Raw genomic sequence first — 18,503 nt, 5'->3', positions numbered from 1 at the left:
CTGTTTTCCATAGTGGCTGCACCAATTTACATTCCTACCAACAGTGTATAAAAGTACTCTTTTCTCCACCTCCTTGCCAAAATTTGTTATTTATGTTCTTTTTGATGATAGCCATTCTGACAGGTGTTAGGTGATGTCATTGTGCTTTTGGTGTTGATTTGCATTTCTCTGATGATTAGGGATGCTGAGCATCTTTTCACATGTCTGTTGGCCATCTATGTGTCTTTTTGAGAAAATGTCTATTCAGGTCTTCTGCCCATTTTTAAACTGGATTATTTTTCTAAATATTGAGTTATATGAGTTGTTTATATATTTTGGATATTAATCCCTTACCAGTCATATCATTTCCAGCAAAATTTCTTAAAGATCATGTTAATAGTCCTTGGACTATTTACGTGTCCTCTAGCACCTAATGACATTGTCTGAATTTTATCAAATGTTTCTTGATGTAAGTGCTTCTTTTGAATTTCCTGTTAGTTCTGATATTTCCTCTTCAATTATTTGTATCTAGACACGGAATTATTTTGCAGGGGAAAGTGATGTGTAACTTGCAAAAACTTCTAGAACACTTTAACCAGTAATACTATCTGAAGTTCTTTCTGTTGATGCCAGTTGTAGAGTCCTAGATCAGGAGGAGGCAAAGCAAGCCTTAGAAAACTATCATCTTATCTTTTAAATAAGTGCCAGTAAAGTGAGCCTACTGTATTTCAGGTACTCGTCCTAGGAACTTACAAAAGGGAAGAAATGTAAATAAATAAATCAAATAATATCTTATAGGTGCTACATCAGAATGTTGTGCCTTTTACAACTGGGACAGAAAGAGAAAGCGATCAATTCAACACATGTGTCAGTAAAAATCTCCATTAAGAAGGTTAATATCTGGGTGGAACAATGTCCTCAAAATTAGTAGATATCCCCCAAGTGTGTATGTTGTAGAAAGGGGGTGGGAAGTAGTCCAAGTGAAACATCATGAACAAAGGTAAAGAGGCTAAACCAGCATGATATGTTAGGGGAATTAAAGTTTGTTCACTATGATTTTCATTGACTAGGAGAAGAAGTGAGATGATCATGAGACGGAAGAAGTGACAACAGAAAGGTAGGATGAACTCATATTATGAAAGGAATTTCTCCCATGCTGTGGTGTTTGGATTTTATCCTTTAGGCGAAAAAGAACCACTGAAGAGGCATGACATGATTTTTTAAAGAAATAATTCTGATATTGAAAGAAAAAAGCAAAACTGAAAGGGAAACAATAGGCTAATACAATAATTCAGAAGAGAGATAACAGAAGTCTGAAGCAATGCCATACCAAAGGGAATAAGGAGGATATTTGAGAGATGTTAAAAAAGTATATTGTTCAGGACACAATTGGTCATTGAATGTGGAAGGCACAAAAGATGACTCAAATTTGGGGTGTGGCTTACTTGGTTATGGTTAGATTCATTCACCGAAACTGGATCTACTGGAGGAAGAAAAAATTTGGAAATGAGTAAAATATGTTTTATTTTGGATATGTTGATTCTGAAGTATCTTATGGGGTATTTAGATAAAGAACTCATTTCAGGGGTGTACAAAGAAAAAGGAACCAGAAACTATATTAATAAAAAACAAAGAGGAGGGCTTCCCTGGTGGTGCAGTGGCTGAGAGTCTGCCTGCCGATGCAGGGGACACGGGTTCATGCCCCAGTCTGGGAAGATCCCACATGCTGCGGAGCAGCTGGGCCCATGAGCCATGGCCGCTGAGCCTGTGCTCCGCAACAGGAGAGGCCACAACAGTGAGAGGCCTGCGTACCGCAAACAAACAAACAAACAAAAACCAAAGAGGAATAAGAAAACAGAGACAGGGCCACCAATAAAGTAAAAAGAGTTTCATGTAATGTTCAACAATGTTCAGTCCTATAGAGAACGTAATTAAGATAAAGACTGAAATAGTCTTTTTGGTTAATTTGCTTTGAATTGGGCAACTGGATCAACATTACTATTGTAGCTTCCAAAAATAAACAGCTTTGGAGGCCTCACTGAGGTGGATTTAAGAGTGAACAAGAGAGAGCCTCTAGGTAATAAAGAAGAATGGCAGCTACTTACATCTTTGTCTCCCCACATCCACCAGAAACAATAAAGAACAACAAGAACAAATAAATTTATACAAAAATCATACCCTCAACCTGAGGAAAAGATAGGATATATCCAAACCTCAAATTACAGTTGACCCTTGAGCAACATGGAGGTTAGGGATATGCCAACCCTCCATACAGTTGAAAATGTAAGAATATAATTTAGAGTCGACCCTCCATATCTGTGGTTCCTCCATATCTGTGGTTCTACATCTGCAGATTCAATCAACCAAGGATTCAACAAAACTCTACCAAAACAACAATCATAGAAAACTGTAACAAAACAAAGCAAACTGAATTAAAACACTCAAGTAGCATTTGGGTATATAAAAAGCAACCTGACTTGAAAACTCAAAAAAATTAAAAAAAAAACAAAACAGAAATAGGCAAAAATAACTGGCATAATTGAGAGATGATTAAATTCAAGAAAGAAATGGAAGATAAGGCAAAATCATATCATACATGAAGATTAAATTACAAGGTGCCCATAGAGAACAAACTAAATGAAAATTTAAGAGGCAAAGAAGAAATGCTAAATAACAAGCAATATGAGAAAGGAAACAGGGTTAGAAAGAGTGAAATGGTGGACAAAGGAGAAATAACACATGTATAATTGGAGTCTCTGAAGAAGAAAATAAAAACAATGTAATTAATACTTAAAACTATAATTATAAAAACTTAATTACAAATGAAAAAGATCTGAATTTACATTTTGAAAGGGATCTCAAGGTAACTGGAAAAGTAAACCTAGAATGTCAACTCTGAGACATATCCTGTTAAAACTATTTAGACTTGAAATAAAAAAAAATCCTCAAGGATTACAGGCTACATGACCAAATAAACTGTAAAGGCAAAAGAATTAGACTGGCATCAGTCTTCTCAAAATCACATACACACACACACACACATATGTATATGGCAAGGCAACAATGAAACAGAATTTTCAGAAAACTGAACAAGTGTGAATCAAGGGTTTTATATTCAGCTAAGCTATCCTTCAAGTATCAGTACTATAGAAAAACATCTTTAAATATAAGAAATTAGATAATTGTGTACCCATGAGCCACTAATGAGGAATCTAGTAATGAATGAGCTTCATTCAAGCAAGAGATGACTTGAGAAAACTTCAGCCAATAAACAAATTAAAATGATGCTGAGCATTTATCATATTTATTAAATACGAAGAAGCTTTATGACAAATGAGTAATAGGAATGACAATGCAAAACCAATATATAAACATTTTATGTTGTGACCAGGTAGAAATAAGATAACTAAAAAATGGAACATAAAGAAGTAAGTAGAATAAGCTCATTCATTGCTGTATGCTATATAGGCAATAGGTGTGAATTAAGGGTTTTAAAAACCTGATAAATCAGAAAGTAAACATTTAATTACAATGAGGATAAAGTATAAGTAAAATGGTAACCACTAGAACAAAAATTCAAACCTTCCTAAATATCAACAAAGTTTTTAATGAAATAGCAAATAATGTACATTACATGGAGAAATAAACAGAGCAAATGTAATAATTATAAAATTTTGTGAAAGACGTGAGACCAAACATTCATTCATATTAATAAATATAAATGGGTTTGACACATCTATTAAAGGAAAAGTGCTTCCAATCTGGCTCTCAAAGCAAGAACCAACAGTATGACACATATAAGAAAGTTATTTAAGAAGGCTAAAAATAATGGGATGGACAATGGAATGCTAGGTAAATGAAAACAATAAGAAAGTAAGGGTACCAGGCAAAGTATAATCCAGGCCAAAAAAGGAAAATTGTGACAAAGAAAGCTCTCTTTTAATGCTAAGAGCCACAATTCAAAATAAAGATAATAGTTAACTTGTGCCAAATAACACTGTAACCAGAAGATGCAGGAAGACAAAGATAGAATTGCACTAATAGTAGAAGACGTTAACAAAACAAAGTACAAGACAAAATAAGTGTACAAAAAATGACTATGTATATAGAAGACCTAAACAACATAACATAGACCCTATGACTATAAATCAAACTTGACATGCTGACAGTAGACTGTATACCATCTAAAGTACATATAAATTATTCATAAAAAGTAATCATATATGAGGCCACAAAGTTCCGTAAAGTAGAAATATTAACAAAAAATATCTGATCACAATGTAGTACTAGAAATAACTAACAAATTCAAAAAGCAAAAATGATCTTCTACTGAAATTAATAAACCTTATTTTAAATAATCCTTGGGTCAAATGAGAAATACGAACTGAAAGTAAAATTTTCTAATAATGAAGACACTTTATATCAGAATCTATGACATGTAGTTAAGAGTAAGCAGAAAAATATTGATCAATAAAAGAATTAAGAATAAATGAATTAAATTCATAAATTAAGGAAAACTTCAATGAGTTTACTAAGTTTTCAGAATTGTCACTAATACCCCAAATTATGAAAAGAAACAAATTCAGTCATTACCCATATCTTTTCTCTCTTATTTGCCTCCCTCTTTTCATTGAGAAAATATTGGAAAAGGCTGGAGAGAAATGGGCTAACTTATGAAAACGTGGACAATGGAGATGACTTTTTGAAGTGAATGCTCCAGTACTAAACACTGAGTTGGGAAATAATTTAAAACCCACATATCTTTCCCAGTGGGAATGGAAAGATTTCTACTAGGCAATATGAACTATGATACACAATATTTACTATCTCACAGAGAGACTTACAGAGCTCAGCAATTCTAACAAAACATCTCAATCACACCCCCACTCTCCACCCTTCCCCACAATCTCCTCAGGCTACGAAAAAGTAGATAGAATAGGAACTATCCAGGTCTCAAACTACAGTGCTGACTGGAAAACAAATTGGTTCAAGTTAAAAAGTATGAAGAAAGCCAAGCAATTTTATTGCTGATAGAATGTACAACACAGATCTCCAAGCATGAACAAGATGAAAAGAAACATTCTGGCAACTCTGTAAACACACCATAGCAAAAAAAAAGAAAAAAGGAGTAAAGAATAAATGTATAAATGAATTGAAACAATGCATGCAAACTACAAAGAGCACGATTAGAAGAAAACTCACACAAAAGAAATTTCCATAAAGTGCTTCTTGAGCAACTTGATGAAAATCTAAATGCAATAGACAAAAGCTCAAAAACAAGATGATTTAAAAAATAGAATTAGGAAGACTGCTTAGCTATAAAAAATGAGAAACCAAAAAAAAAAAAAAACATTGCTACAGAATCAATAAATAAATTAGGAACAACAGGTACACAGGACAGACAAGGCTAAAAAAATCAAACTGACTTTATTTCCATTTACTGAGGTGACACCAAATATGAATTGGATCAACTAAAAGGAATGCAGAGTACTGGAAATTGCAATACTTGTGTATATATAAGAGAATTTTTTTCCTCATTAAAAAGTTGCTTTAAAATAGAGTCAGGTGTTTAAAGCAAAAATAACAATGTATTCTGTAGATTCTAATAGACATAGAAATAAAATGTAGAAAAACAAAGGGCAAGGTGGGAAAAATGAAAGAAGAAAGTTTTAAGGTTCTTAAAATGTGAAATGGCATATTTTTGGTGGACAAACTCTTAGGGTGGCCTCCATTATGTTCCAGTCCTGGTGTTCACAACCTTGTGATTGCATCCCCTTGAGTGTGGGGATCCAGGACCTGTGACATGCCTCTACCAATAGTATATGGCAACAGATGTGATTTTGTGTATTATGTAAGAGTTCAGCTGCCATCTTTCTGGAATCTCCCTCTCTGTTGCTGGTTGTGAGGAAGCAATAGGCCATGTTAGAGAACCACATGTGGTAAGAAATTGCTGATGCCTAGAAGAGCAGAGAGCACCTTCTGGCCAACAGCCATTAAACAACTGAAGTTTTCAGTTCTAGCTGCAAGGAACTGAATGCTGCAAAGAACCATGTGAGTATGGAAGTGAATCTTTTCTGGGTTCAGTCTCCAGGTGAAAACTCTGTCCTAGGTGACACCTTGGCCTGGTGAGATCCTAAGCAGAGAGGACCCAGTCAAGCTGTGCCCGAACTCCTGACCCACAGAAGCTGAGATATTAAAGATTTGTTGCTTTAAGCTGCTAAAGTTGTAGTAATTTGCTATATGGCAATAAAAAATGGATATTACTGATATAATGTTTAGGTTTAAATCTATCATCTTGTTATTTGCTTTCTCTTTATCCCATCTATACTTTGTTTCCCTGTTCTTCTTTTTCTGCCTTCATTTAGATTATTTTATGTTTCATTTTACCCTCTTTGTTGGGTTTTTGCTATAAATCTTTATTTGCTTGTTTTTTTTTTTTGTGGTATGCGGGCCTCTCACTGTTGCGGCCTCTCCCGTTGTGGAGCACAGGCTCCGGATGCGCAGACTCTGCGGCCATGGCTCACGGGTCCAGCCGCTCCGCGGCACGTGGGACCTTTCCAGACCAGGGCATGAACCCGTGTCCCCTGCATCGGCAGGCGGACTCTCAACCACTGTGACACCAGGGAAGCTCTATTTGCTCGTTTTTTTATCTTAGGATCTGCTTTAGAGTTAATTACATATCTTTATCACAGCCTACATTCAAGTTATGTTATACTGCTTCAAATATAGTACAATATCCTGTACTTTCACTTCTCCCCTTCCCACCCTTGTGCTATTATTGTCATTTATTTTGCTTTTACATGTTATAAACCTCATACGGGTTTTGTTTATAGAAGTAAAATATCTTTTAAATAAATCTAGAGAATAAGAAAAAAATCTTATATATTTATCCATGTAACTGCTTTCTTTGCATGCCTTGTAATTTTTGACTGCATGCCAGACACTTTGAATTTTTTATTGTGACTACTGGATATATTTTTATTCCTATACATACTTTTAAGCTCTGTTCCGAGATGTAGTTACTTGGAAACAGTTTGAGCCTTTTGCCTCTTGCTTTTAAGATGTCTGTCAAGACTAGATCAGTGCTAAGTGTTGGAATAATTATTCTACACTGCAATTACCATCTGTGTACTCTACCCAATTCCTAGTCAATCTTGAAATTTTCCATTCTAGCTATCAAGAAAGGTTCCCTCTAATCATCTCGGGTAGATCAATCTTTTCCTGGCCTTGGGTAGTTTCCTCACATGCATACAATTAGTCACTGTACAGATACTAGAAGGGGACCCTCTGAAGATCTCTAGAATTCTCTGTGTAGCAATCTCTTCTCTAGTAACCAGTCCTGTTGTCTTAGTCTCCCCAGACTCATAGCTCTACTTCCTCAACTCAGTTAGTTCAACTGGCTCTGCCTGGATTCTCCCAACTTGTACCACAAGGTGGTACACAGCAATAAGATAGGGTAATACAGGGTTTATCTCACTTTCCCCCCATCTCTTAGGGCTCATTATACCTTCTTGCCTGATATCCCATGTCTTAAAAACCATCCTTTCATATATGTTGTCTATTTTTCAGTTGTTCTGGACAGGAAGATAATGTGGCTACTTTGTCTTAGCTGGAAGTGTAAGTCTTGAGTTATTTCTTATGAAAAACAAAGGCTGACTGAGGGTTGAACCAAGAGTGCAAAGGGCAGAGCAAAGAGCCCAATGGAGTCATTCTCAAGAAGCAGGACTGGGGGGAAAAAAAAAAGCAGGACTGGGGCCCTAATCAAGCAACTGGTAACATATGCTTGACTTAATTTTAGAATTACTAGTGAACAGTGACTAAAATGTGCATCAAGTTTTCCATCTTTTTCAATGAATGTTCCTACTGCAGTAACTATATACTTCTCTTACTACTGTATGTTTGATAGTGTGTGTGTGTGTGTGTGTGTGTGTGTGTGTGTGTAAGGGGTACAGATAATTTGTCTAAGTTCACAGGTCTTCAGATTGAAGCACCTGAGTAACCTCATCTCCATCTGGGCCTGATTTAGATGGGATCCTGAATTTTGAGCCTAAGCCTAATGCCCTACTGGAATGGGACTTTCCTGGGTGGATTTGAATATGCTTTTCACATAGGAGGAGTATAAGTTTGTGGCCAGAGGGTGGACTGTGGTAGATTAAAGATTATTAATTATTTGACACAAATTATTTGACACTACTCCCACTGAGAGATAGGGTTATGACCCCTCTTCTTGAATGTAGGTGGGCTCTGTGACAACTTTATCACAAAAAGAACACAGCAAAAGTTAAGCTGTACCAGACTCGAGAAGATTGGCACCTTCCACCTCTTATCTCTTGGAACTGTCTTTCGGAATGCTTGCTCTGGAGGAATCCAGAAGCCATATAGCAGGTCCAACTACCCTGAAATTGCCATAGGAGAAAAGAGTATTATAAGCCCGTCCCCAGCTGTTCCATTCATTCCACTATAGGCACCACACATGTGAGTAAAGGAACCATTCCCACTATTCCAGCTTCAACATACACTGTATGAAGAACAGAGTATCCAGACATATGACCCCAGTCATCTCCAGACATTTGAGCCATCCCAGCTGAGGCCCCGGACATCTTGAAGCAGAGGCAAATCATCCAGCTGAGCCCTGACCAAACGTCTCACCTATAAAACCATGAGATATAATGAAATGGTTATTATAAATAACTAGAACAGGAGGAAAATCAGGAGTTCAGTTTATATATGCTTACTACCGATACAGTTACAGAACAAATGTCAAGTTGGTATTTGGATATGTGATTCTGGAATTCAGTGAAGATGTCCAAAGTGAATAAAAATTTGGAAAACAATCTCCTTGTTCTGTTCTATTTTCATTTTTCCATAGTACTTATCACCTCTGACATTTCCTAGACAATTTATTTATTGTCTAATGTGTACTATCTGTCTTCTCTGATACAATGTAAACTCCTCAAATACAGGGATTTTTGTTTTCTTCACTAATGTAACCCCTGCACACAGACCAGTGACTGACATATAGAAGACACTCAAACATTTGCTGAGTAAATGAACGAACTTAAAAATAGTATTTAAGACCATTTTATTGAGAAAATTACCTTGGGAGAGAGTGAATACAGTAGTTATGGTTTGAGAATAGGCATTTCAACACTTAGAAGTTGACAAGAGGAGAAACCAGCAAAGGAGATTGAGAGGATGCAGCCAGTAAGGAAAGAGGATAAATAAGAGACAGTGTTCTAGAAGCAAAGTAAAAATAGTGTTTCAAGAAGGGGAAGTGATCAAGTATGCCAATGAAGCTGATAGAGTAAGATGAGCACTGAGAATAAATTATTTGATTTGGCAATGTGGAAGGAACTGAGGACCTTACCATAAACAAAACTAAAACTAGTAGAATGGTGAGGATGAAGTCTGACTACTGAGAACAGGAAGAAGATGGAAGGAAAGGAAACAGATTTTTTTTTTTAATGAATTTTGCTCAACTGGAGAAGAGAAGTGGCTAGGGGTGGCAGTATGATGCCAGGGCTTGTTGTTGATATATTATAAAAGGTTTTGTATGCTAATTGAAATAATCTTACAGAGAGGAAAAAATCTAATAATTCAGAGGGTAGAGGCATTTGAGTAGGTGAAAAAGGATGAAATCTAGTAGTACATAAATGAGTTGACTAGCTCTAGGTAAGGACAACAAAATAATTTACCTACAGTTATCAAGAGGAGAAGCAGAGTACCTGGGTACAGATGCAGGTATATTAATTAGATGTGGTAGAAACTCCTTCTATTTAGTTCTATTTTCTCAGTAAAACAGGAAGCAAGATTCATCAGCTAAGAATGAAGACAGAGGAGGTGTAAATAGTCCTTTAGCACTAGACTTGAACACACTTGGCACATATCTTGCATTAGAACTTATATTGTGCTGTAATTATTATTTTTTTTTAACATCTTTATTGGGGTATAATTGCTCTACAATGGTGTGTTAGTTTCTGCTTTATAACAAAGTGAATCAGTCATACATAAACATATGTTCCCATATGTCTTCCCTCTTGCGTCTCCCTCCCTCCCACCTTCCCTATCCCACCCCTCCAGGCTGTCACAAAGCACCGAGCCAATATCCCTGTGCCATGTGGCTGCTTCCCACTAGCTATCTACCTTACTACGTTTGTTAGTGTGTATATGCCCATGACTCTCTCTCGCCCTGTCACAGCTCACCCTTCCCCCTCCCCATAACCTCAAGTCCGTTCTCTAGGAGGTCTGCGTCTTTATTCCTGCTTTACCCCTAGGTTCTTCATGACATTTTTTTTCTTAAATTCCATATATATGTGTTAGCATACGGTATTTGTCTTTTTCTTTCTGACTTACTTCACTCTGTATGACAGACTCCAGGTCTATCCACCTCATTACAAATAGCTCCATTTCGTTTCTTTTTATGGCTGAGTAATATTCCATTGTATATATGTGCCACATCTTCTTTATGTAATTATTTTTGAACATATCTCTTGCACCACTAAACTATGAAATAATTTAAGGTATAGGAAGTATTTTTTTATTTTTGTACTACCAGTATGCAACAAAATGCCCTGCAAACAAATGTTTGTTAACTCACTGATTGAATAAATGAATGTTAAAGATTCCTCTGAGACTTTGCAGCAAGGCCAAAAGAGTCTGAAAACAGCGAAAAATAAAATACTATCAAGTATCAAGTATGTGATAATAACTTAAATCCAATTTGTAAATATTGAGAATCTGAAACCATTAAACTTCCAACTTTTATTAAAATTTTAAAACTTCAGATAGAACATAAACATTTCTCTTTTTTCAAGATACTAAAGAAATGAGATGTCAATATTAAAAATAACTACGTCGAGTTAGGAGTTACTCTAGAGTACATGTCACATTGATTCTAAATATTCAACATTTCATGACAAAACGTCAAGGTTCCGCTCCAAAAAAATCAACATCTTTGAAAAAGGGTTACTACAAAAATATCTTCCATATAAAAAATAAAGTAGGAACACTCTTAGAGACCATGGCCATATTTTATATGTATAGGGTTTTTCTCTTCACACCAAGTGTAAGAATACAGGAAAATGAAGAACCTTAGATCATATGGGACAACAGAATGTGTTCCTGACACTAAAAATACTCACATTACTTAAGATTTTGTAATAATCAATACAACCTCAAAATGATGATTTGGCTAAAATTTTTAACTTTCATACAAACCCCAAACAACTGTAAACTGTAATTTTTGGAACAATTACTTTTAAAATCACCAAAATTCAAAGACACTATTTAAAAATACAGAAATAAAAACAAATCATGAACATGTTATATACCTTATTTAATTCTTAATTACTTTTGGGACATTCTTTATTCCTTTAATAAAAAGAATAGTAGTAATATATATGCTATTGGTAGAAAATTAAGAGCTTCTATAAAATGCTGTGAAAAGAAATTTCAATTATTACTAAATATGCCAACTCTTAGTTTAAAAAATGCAAAAGAAGCTAGTCAGCAGACTCAAACTTGAAGCAGACCCGCTTCCCTCTGAAGCAATGATTTGCTATACTTCCTAGATAATCCTTCAGAAAAGTCTTTCTATATGTTAATATAAATAGTTCAGAATACCAAGACAGAGGTACAGAACAGGACATGAACAGGTCACATGACATAACTGGTCTTGCTCCACAGTTACTACAATGAAGTCCACAGGAGCAGGTGGGGAAGGAAACCGACACAATCCAATGATGAAGTTGTCATTAAACCCAGATCATGATTCTCTTCCTATTACCTGATGATCAGTTGTTTAGTTAGATGCAATGGAAATAAAACTGAAAGAAATATGAAGAGGAAATAAAAAATGAAAGGTATGTCTCAACATTTTTTATTTTTGGTGAAGTCAAATGGTTTCCACCACTGAGCAAACTGCAGTACTTTCTTCCTCTGATCCTCAAAGCTTTCTCGGATCCCTTTCCTCCAAAGTCTTGGTTCTACATCCAGCATCCCACCAATGATTTCCTTTCAAAGAATGAGAAAAATACAAACACGTGCATGTATAAATACTAAAAACAGGAATGAAACTATTTCAATTTATTCTGTTACTAAATATAACATTAAGTAGTTCTCCGTGAGGATCAAATTTTACATAGGTATTAGTTTCAAGTTAAAAATAAACATTCTTTTCATTTAGTTCTAACTATGCAAACCCTGTGATTCTAGGGGTCCTAGCTGTGTCTCCTGTCAAACAATTTGTCTATTTTGTTGCTTGTTAACACATCCATCAGACAGCAGCAAAGGGGAGGAAGAGAAAATGGAATTTAACTAATTTGGTCCTTATTAGCTGCTCTGGTAAAAGTTTGAAGAAAAAGTTGATCAACATGTAGCAATTATTAACTTGGTTGTTCAACTACAGTTGAATCTCCGGCTAATGTTCTCCCTACTACCCAGTATAGTTAAAAGCCAGTTTCTTCTACTATTAGCTGTAGATATTTTTTCAGGAAACAAAATCATATTTTAGTACTAATCTAAGCAAACCAAGAATTAGAAATTATAAATCACCTTCATTTAAAAAGTCACATTCCCAAGCCCTGAAAGGAATGGATTTCTGACTGTCTGCTTATTACTCTAGATCATTTCCTTCATGATCCTCTTCCTGTGCTATCAGCTACAGAAATTAATCAAATTTATGATAGTGAGTATCCATGTACAGAAAGATATGGGGGAGATTTATAATGCTTCGAGGAAGGGAAGTACGGTAATACAGGAAAATCTTGGGCTAAGGGTTGAGTTCTGCATATTCAGTCTAGGTCTGCAGGATTGTGTGGTAAGACCTTGGACATAATCACTCTAAGACATAGGTTCTTCATCTTAACAAATATACTAAAGGGACATACTATGTACAAGCAAGTGCCAAATATTGTAGGGGATACAGAGATAACTAAAATACATTTCTCTGTCTTCAGAAAGCTCATAACAGAATGTGGAGCTGTGGTGGGAGTTATAAAGCAGAATAAGGCAAATGTCAAAGCAGACTACATGGAAACTCAAAAAGAAAGAAGATTCTAATTGTTGGATAAATCAGGAAAAGCTTCATGGAAAAGGAAATCTCTTTTCAGTGGGAAAGGGAAATAAAGGGGTTAAGAGAGACATAGTTTAAAAAGAGGGCACATTTAGATTTAATGCAAGAGTTTCTTGGCACCAGCCAATCACTAGCAATGTAGTTTAAGAAAGCCTAGCTTATAAATTGATCTAAAACTGTCTATAAAGCATCAAGTTTTGTCTCATGGGTACCATATAAGGACTGATTCTTGTTCTGTTACTGAAGCAGATGTTAATGGAAAGAGACCAACCCTTCTTGCTCTCTAAACAACTGCAGGCTGAAGGGAGTTTTGGTCTCATAGGCTGTTTCTTGGAAAGAAGATTTTGGAGAAAACGGATCAATGATGTAATGCTAACTAAAGAAGCTTTCCTTTTAACATTAAAACAGTATCATAAAAATCATAGCACATGCATAATATTGGGGGGGGCGATCTCCCAATTAAATTTATGCAACTTAAAAAATTGATATTTTATTTCATTTTCACTAGAATTAAGTTTTCTTTTTTTGAAAGAAAGAAATGCAGAGTCATAAAGCTTTGAGTTATAAAGCTCTATTGAATAACAACAGAATTTTTCAGAGCAATGAAAACAAATTTCTTTCTAATTAACTCTGGGAAAAGATATTCTGAAAAATTCTCAGACAAGTTTCTGTAACATATCTCAACAGTTCATAGATGAATGTGATTTTAGGCCTCTAGCTAACCTTTAAGGAAAACAGCATAAACATTTTTGAGTCCAAACCTCTTACATGTCACTATTCTTTGCAGAAAATGATCTTACACAGGAGATGAAAGTGGGGAGGAAGAACAGGGAACAATGGACAGAGTTCATCTAGGCTCCTCTAATTTAGAGAGAAAGGCCTGAGTTATACTAGATTGAAAGGTCACTTCTAGAGCTGTTATTGCCCAGACTTCTTTTAATTGCTTCAATAGCTACACTAATTTCATTCTAGTCCCTGATACTAACTTACATACTTCCCAGATACTCAGTAGACCTTAAATTTAAGGACTATAACCCTAGAAGGCAATCTGTAGTAACAGAAAAAATCCACTAGCAAAAAATGAAAGATCTACACTCTAGTATCTGTCCAGAAACTATCTGTGTGAAATGAGTGACACATTCTTGGACTATATCGTTCTTAATTATAAATGAAGATGTGAGATCATTTGTTCTCTAGTTCAACCATGAGCTTATGCACCCCTTGTTTCTGTCACTTAGCACATGACCATGGGGAAGTTATATAGCCTCTCTGTAGCTCAGTTTCATCATCTATAAAATGAAAGTATAAAAATATCTATATAATAGAGTTATTGTGAGCATTAAATGAGTGCTCAGAACAGTAACAGGCTCATTGTAAACCCTCAATGAGTGCGTTATCATCATTATCAATTATCATCAATCACTCTCAGCACAAGCCTGGCTGACTCCACAGGAAAAACATTATAGTCACCATTGACACTGTCAACAAATGTTTGGTTACAAAGTAATATTCCTGTTATAAATATTCTGGGATATATTTATTAACAGTTTCTGGGTACTCCCTCTAAAACTTGGGTGGAACAGTAATAACCAACTTCACTATATATTGTGCCCAAAGTTTTGATTTCCCTTCAAAAGAAAAGTGTTACAAAATTGCTAAACTCTGGTACTTTACTAAATTTGTGAGCATACCTTTCCAAAGTAATGAGGGAATTTGTGTTGATCTTCAATGACATGGGCAAACCCTCCATGGAGGCCAAAATTCACAGAGAAGTAAGGTAAGCCTCTGGGTACCTAAATAAACAGATAAATCACACATGAATACAGCATGAAATCAGAAAGTTATGCTTAATCCCTCTTCCTAATTAAGCATCCCTCAAGACAAACGTATACACTGAATTTCCAGTTCTATAGGTATTTAAACAATAACCTAACTTCTTAAATAAAACATTTCATTTGGTAGCCTTTCAGCTAGATAGTGCTTTATAATATCCAGCAATTATAATCAGAACCAATTATTTTTGTCTTATGGGGAAACAGGAAAGAAAAGGCATTTTTAAAATATATAACAACCGAGTAATTTTCCTTAAACTATGCAAATAGAGATTAAGGATATACTTTCTTATATTTTCCTCACAATGCAGAGGTATAACATTCCTGAGATTATACTGCTATTTATTGATCAAAGATAAATTAAACATGAACAATCATAGTTTTTTATTAACTGGTGAGGTGGGTATAGAAATTTTTAGTTTACCAACCTTGTTTCAAAATATTTCCATGATTAGCTATTATCTTTCCCTGTCTTTTATCCCTCCCTCTTTCTATACACACTCACGCACAGACACACAAACACACACACGTGTGCATGCATGAAGTATTTTAAACACTATCTTGATTGGAAAAGGCCATAATTTCTAGCTTTAAAAGTTAAGTAGATCTTGTGTCCTTGCAAGTTTTTCCTTCAAGCCCTTATTCTGTCACTAGAAAGTATTCAAACTGTCAATTTAAAGTAATATCTCTCTCCTCTAATACCCTTATACAGTCAGCATTTACTAATTTTGGCAGTGAATTACATATTTCTACTTAACTATATATATTTTGTATTGTGTCCTCAGGAAGGCATGACTTGGAAAGAGATAGTATGGTATGGTGGAAGAAGAGTGGTCATCTTGAAATAGTATAAAGCAATTAAAATTGGGGATTATAAAGACTTGTTCAGGTTATAGGAAAAGCATAATTAAAAAATAATCAGTTTACAAAATAGTACAATACGTAAAATGCAGAGAAATGGGTTACTACTTTGTGCTTTTTAAAAATATTTTCACATTTTAAAATAAAATGTGAAAACATGTATGACACAGACAATTAGGAAAAAAATAAAGAGAAAGACAAGGCTCTAATCACAGCTCTGATACTTATAACTACGTAACTTCAGGCAAGTTATTTAACATCTGTGAGTCTCATGAGAAATATGAAGAGCTCAGAAGTCTGCTGTGAAGATCAAATAGAAAAATGTATATAAATGCTTGGCACAGAGAATATTATTCAAATATGACTTTCATTTCCATCTATTAATAGCACTTTGTGCAAATCTGATAGTCAAAGAAAAAGAAATGGAAGGCTCCGTTAAAATATATATATATATATGTATATATTTTTAACATCTTTATTGGAGTATAATTGCTTTACAATGGTGTGTTAGTTTCTGCTTTATAACAAAATGAATCGGCTATACATATACATATATCCCCATATCTCTTCCCTCTTGCGTCTCCCTCCCTCCCACACTCCTTACCCCACCCCTCTAGGTGGTCACAAAGCACAGAGCTGTTCTCCCTGTGCTATGCAGCTGCTTCCCACGAGCTATCAGTTTTACATTTGGTAGTGTATATGTGTTCATGCCACTCTCACACTTTGTCCCAGTTTACCCTTCCCTCTCCCTGTGTCCTCAAGTCCATTCTCTAGTAGGTCTGTGTCTTTATTCCCAATGCTGCACCTAGGTTCTTCATGATCATTTTTTTTTAATATTCCATACATATGTGTTAGCATACGGTATTTGTCTTTCTTTTTCTGACTTTCTTCACTCTGTATGACAGACTCAAGGTCCATCCACCTCACTACAAATAACTCAATTTCGTTTCTTTTTATGGCTGAGTAATATTCCATTGTATATATGTGCCAATTCTTCTTCTTTATCCATTCATCTGTTGATGGACACTTAGGTTGCTTCCATGTCCTGGTTACTGTAAATAGAGTTGCAATGAACATTGTGGTACATGACACTTTTTGAATTATGGTTTTCTCAGGGTATATACCAAGAAGTGGGATTGCTGGGTGGTATGGTATTTCTACTTTTAGTTTTTTAAGGAAGCACCATACTGTTCTCCATAGTGGCTGTATCAATTTACATTCCCACCAACAGTGCAAGAGGGTTCCCTTTTCTCCACACCCTCTCCAGCATTTACTGTTTGTAGATTTTTTGATGATGGCCATTCTGACAGGTGTGAGGTGATACCTCATTTTAGTTTTGATTTGCATTACTCTAATGATTAATGATGTTGAGCATTCTTTCATGTGTTTGTTGGCAATCTGTATATCTTCTTTGGAGAAATGTCTATTTAGGTCTTCTGCCCATGTTTGGATTGGGTTGTTTGTTTATTTGATATTGAGCTGCATGAGCTGCTTGTAAATTTTGGAGATTAATCCTTTGTCAGTTGCTTCATTTGCAAACATTTTCTCCCATTCTGAGAGCTGTCTTTTGGTCTTGTTTATGGTTTCCTTTGCTGTGCAAAAGTTTTGAGTTTCATTAGGTCCCATTTTTTAATTTTTGTTTTTTTTGCATTTCTTTAGGAGATGGGTCAAAAAGGATCTTGCTGTGACTTATGTCATAGAGTGTTCTGCCTATGTTTCCCTCTAAGAGTTTTATAGTGTCTGGCCTTACATTTAGGTCTTTAATCCATTTTGAGTTTATTTTTGTGAATGGTGTTAGGGAGTGTTCTAATTTCATTCTTTTACATGTAGCTGTCCAGTTTTCCCCGCACCACTTATTGAAGAGGCTGTCTTTTCTCCATTGTATATTCTTGCCTCCTTTATCAAAAATAAGGTGACCATAGGTGCATGGGTTTATCTCGGCTTTCTATCCTGTTCCATTGATCTATATTTCTGTTTTTGTTCCAGTACCATATTGTCTTGATTACTGTAGCTTTGTAGTATAGTCTGAAGTCAGGGAGTCTGATTCCTCCAGCTCCGTTTTTCTTTCTCAAGATTGCTTTGGCTATTTGGGGTCTTTTGTATTTCCATACAAATTGTGAAATTTTTTGTTCTAGTTCTGTGAAAAATGCCTTTGGTAGTTTGATAGAGATTGCATTGAATCTGCAGACTGCTTTGGGTACTAGAGTCATTTTCACAATGTTGATTTTCCAATCCAAGAACATGGTATATCTCTCCATCTGTTTGTATCACCTTTAATTTCTTTCATCAGTTTCATAGTTTTTTGCATACAGGTCTTTTGTCTCCTTAGGTAGGTTTATTCCTAGGTATTTTATTCTTTTTGTTGCAGTGGTAAATGGGAGTGTTTCCTTAATTTCTCTTTCAGATTTTTCATCATTAGTGTATAGGAATGCAAGGGATTTCTGTGCATTAATTTTGTATCCTGCTACTTTGCCAAATTCATTGATTAGCTCTAGTAGTTCTCTTGTAGCATCTTTAGGATTCTCTATGTATAGTATCATGTCATCTGCAAACAGTGACAGCTTTACTTCTTCTTTCCTGATTTGGATTTCTTTTTCTTTTCTGATTGCTGTGGCTAAAACTTCCAAAACAATGTTATGTAATAGTGGTGAGAGTGGGCAATCTTGTCTTGTTCCTGATCTTAGTGGAAATGGTTTCAGTTTTTCACCATTGAGGACGATGTTGGCTGTGGGTTTATCATATATGGCCTTTATTATCAT

General features: G+C 35.3%; 1 protein-coding gene across 3 annotated transcripts in view; it reads right to left on the bottom strand.

The window, feature by feature from the left end:
* Window positions 1–10,725: 10,725 nt before the first annotated feature.
* Window positions 10,726–18,503, bottom strand: part of CWF19L2 (CWF19 like cell cycle control factor 2) — a 193,580-nt gene continuing 185,802 nt past the window's right edge. For 2 of the 3 annotated variants that reach the window (XM_067750901.1, XM_067750902.1), the window contains exons 17-18: window positions 14,743–14,844; window positions 10,726–11,991 (exon numbers count right to left, since the gene is read on the bottom strand). In XM_067750901.1, the coding sequence (XP_067607002.1) occupies window positions 11,848–11,991; window positions 14,743–14,844 (246 nt within the window). In that variant the 3' untranslated portion in view covers window positions 10,726–11,847. The remainder of the gene's footprint in view (window positions 11,992–14,742; window positions 14,845–18,503) is intronic. The other variant, XM_067750903.1, reaches the window with a different exon arrangement.

The sequence above is a fragment of the Pseudorca crassidens genome, chromosome 9 (assembly GCF_039906515.1).
Source record: "Pseudorca crassidens isolate mPseCra1 chromosome 9, mPseCra1.hap1, whole genome shotgun sequence".
NCBI classification, from domain to species: domain Eukaryota; kingdom Metazoa; phylum Chordata; class Mammalia; order Artiodactyla; family Delphinidae; genus Pseudorca; species Pseudorca crassidens.
This window is presented reverse-complemented; position numbering and strand designations above follow the sequence as displayed.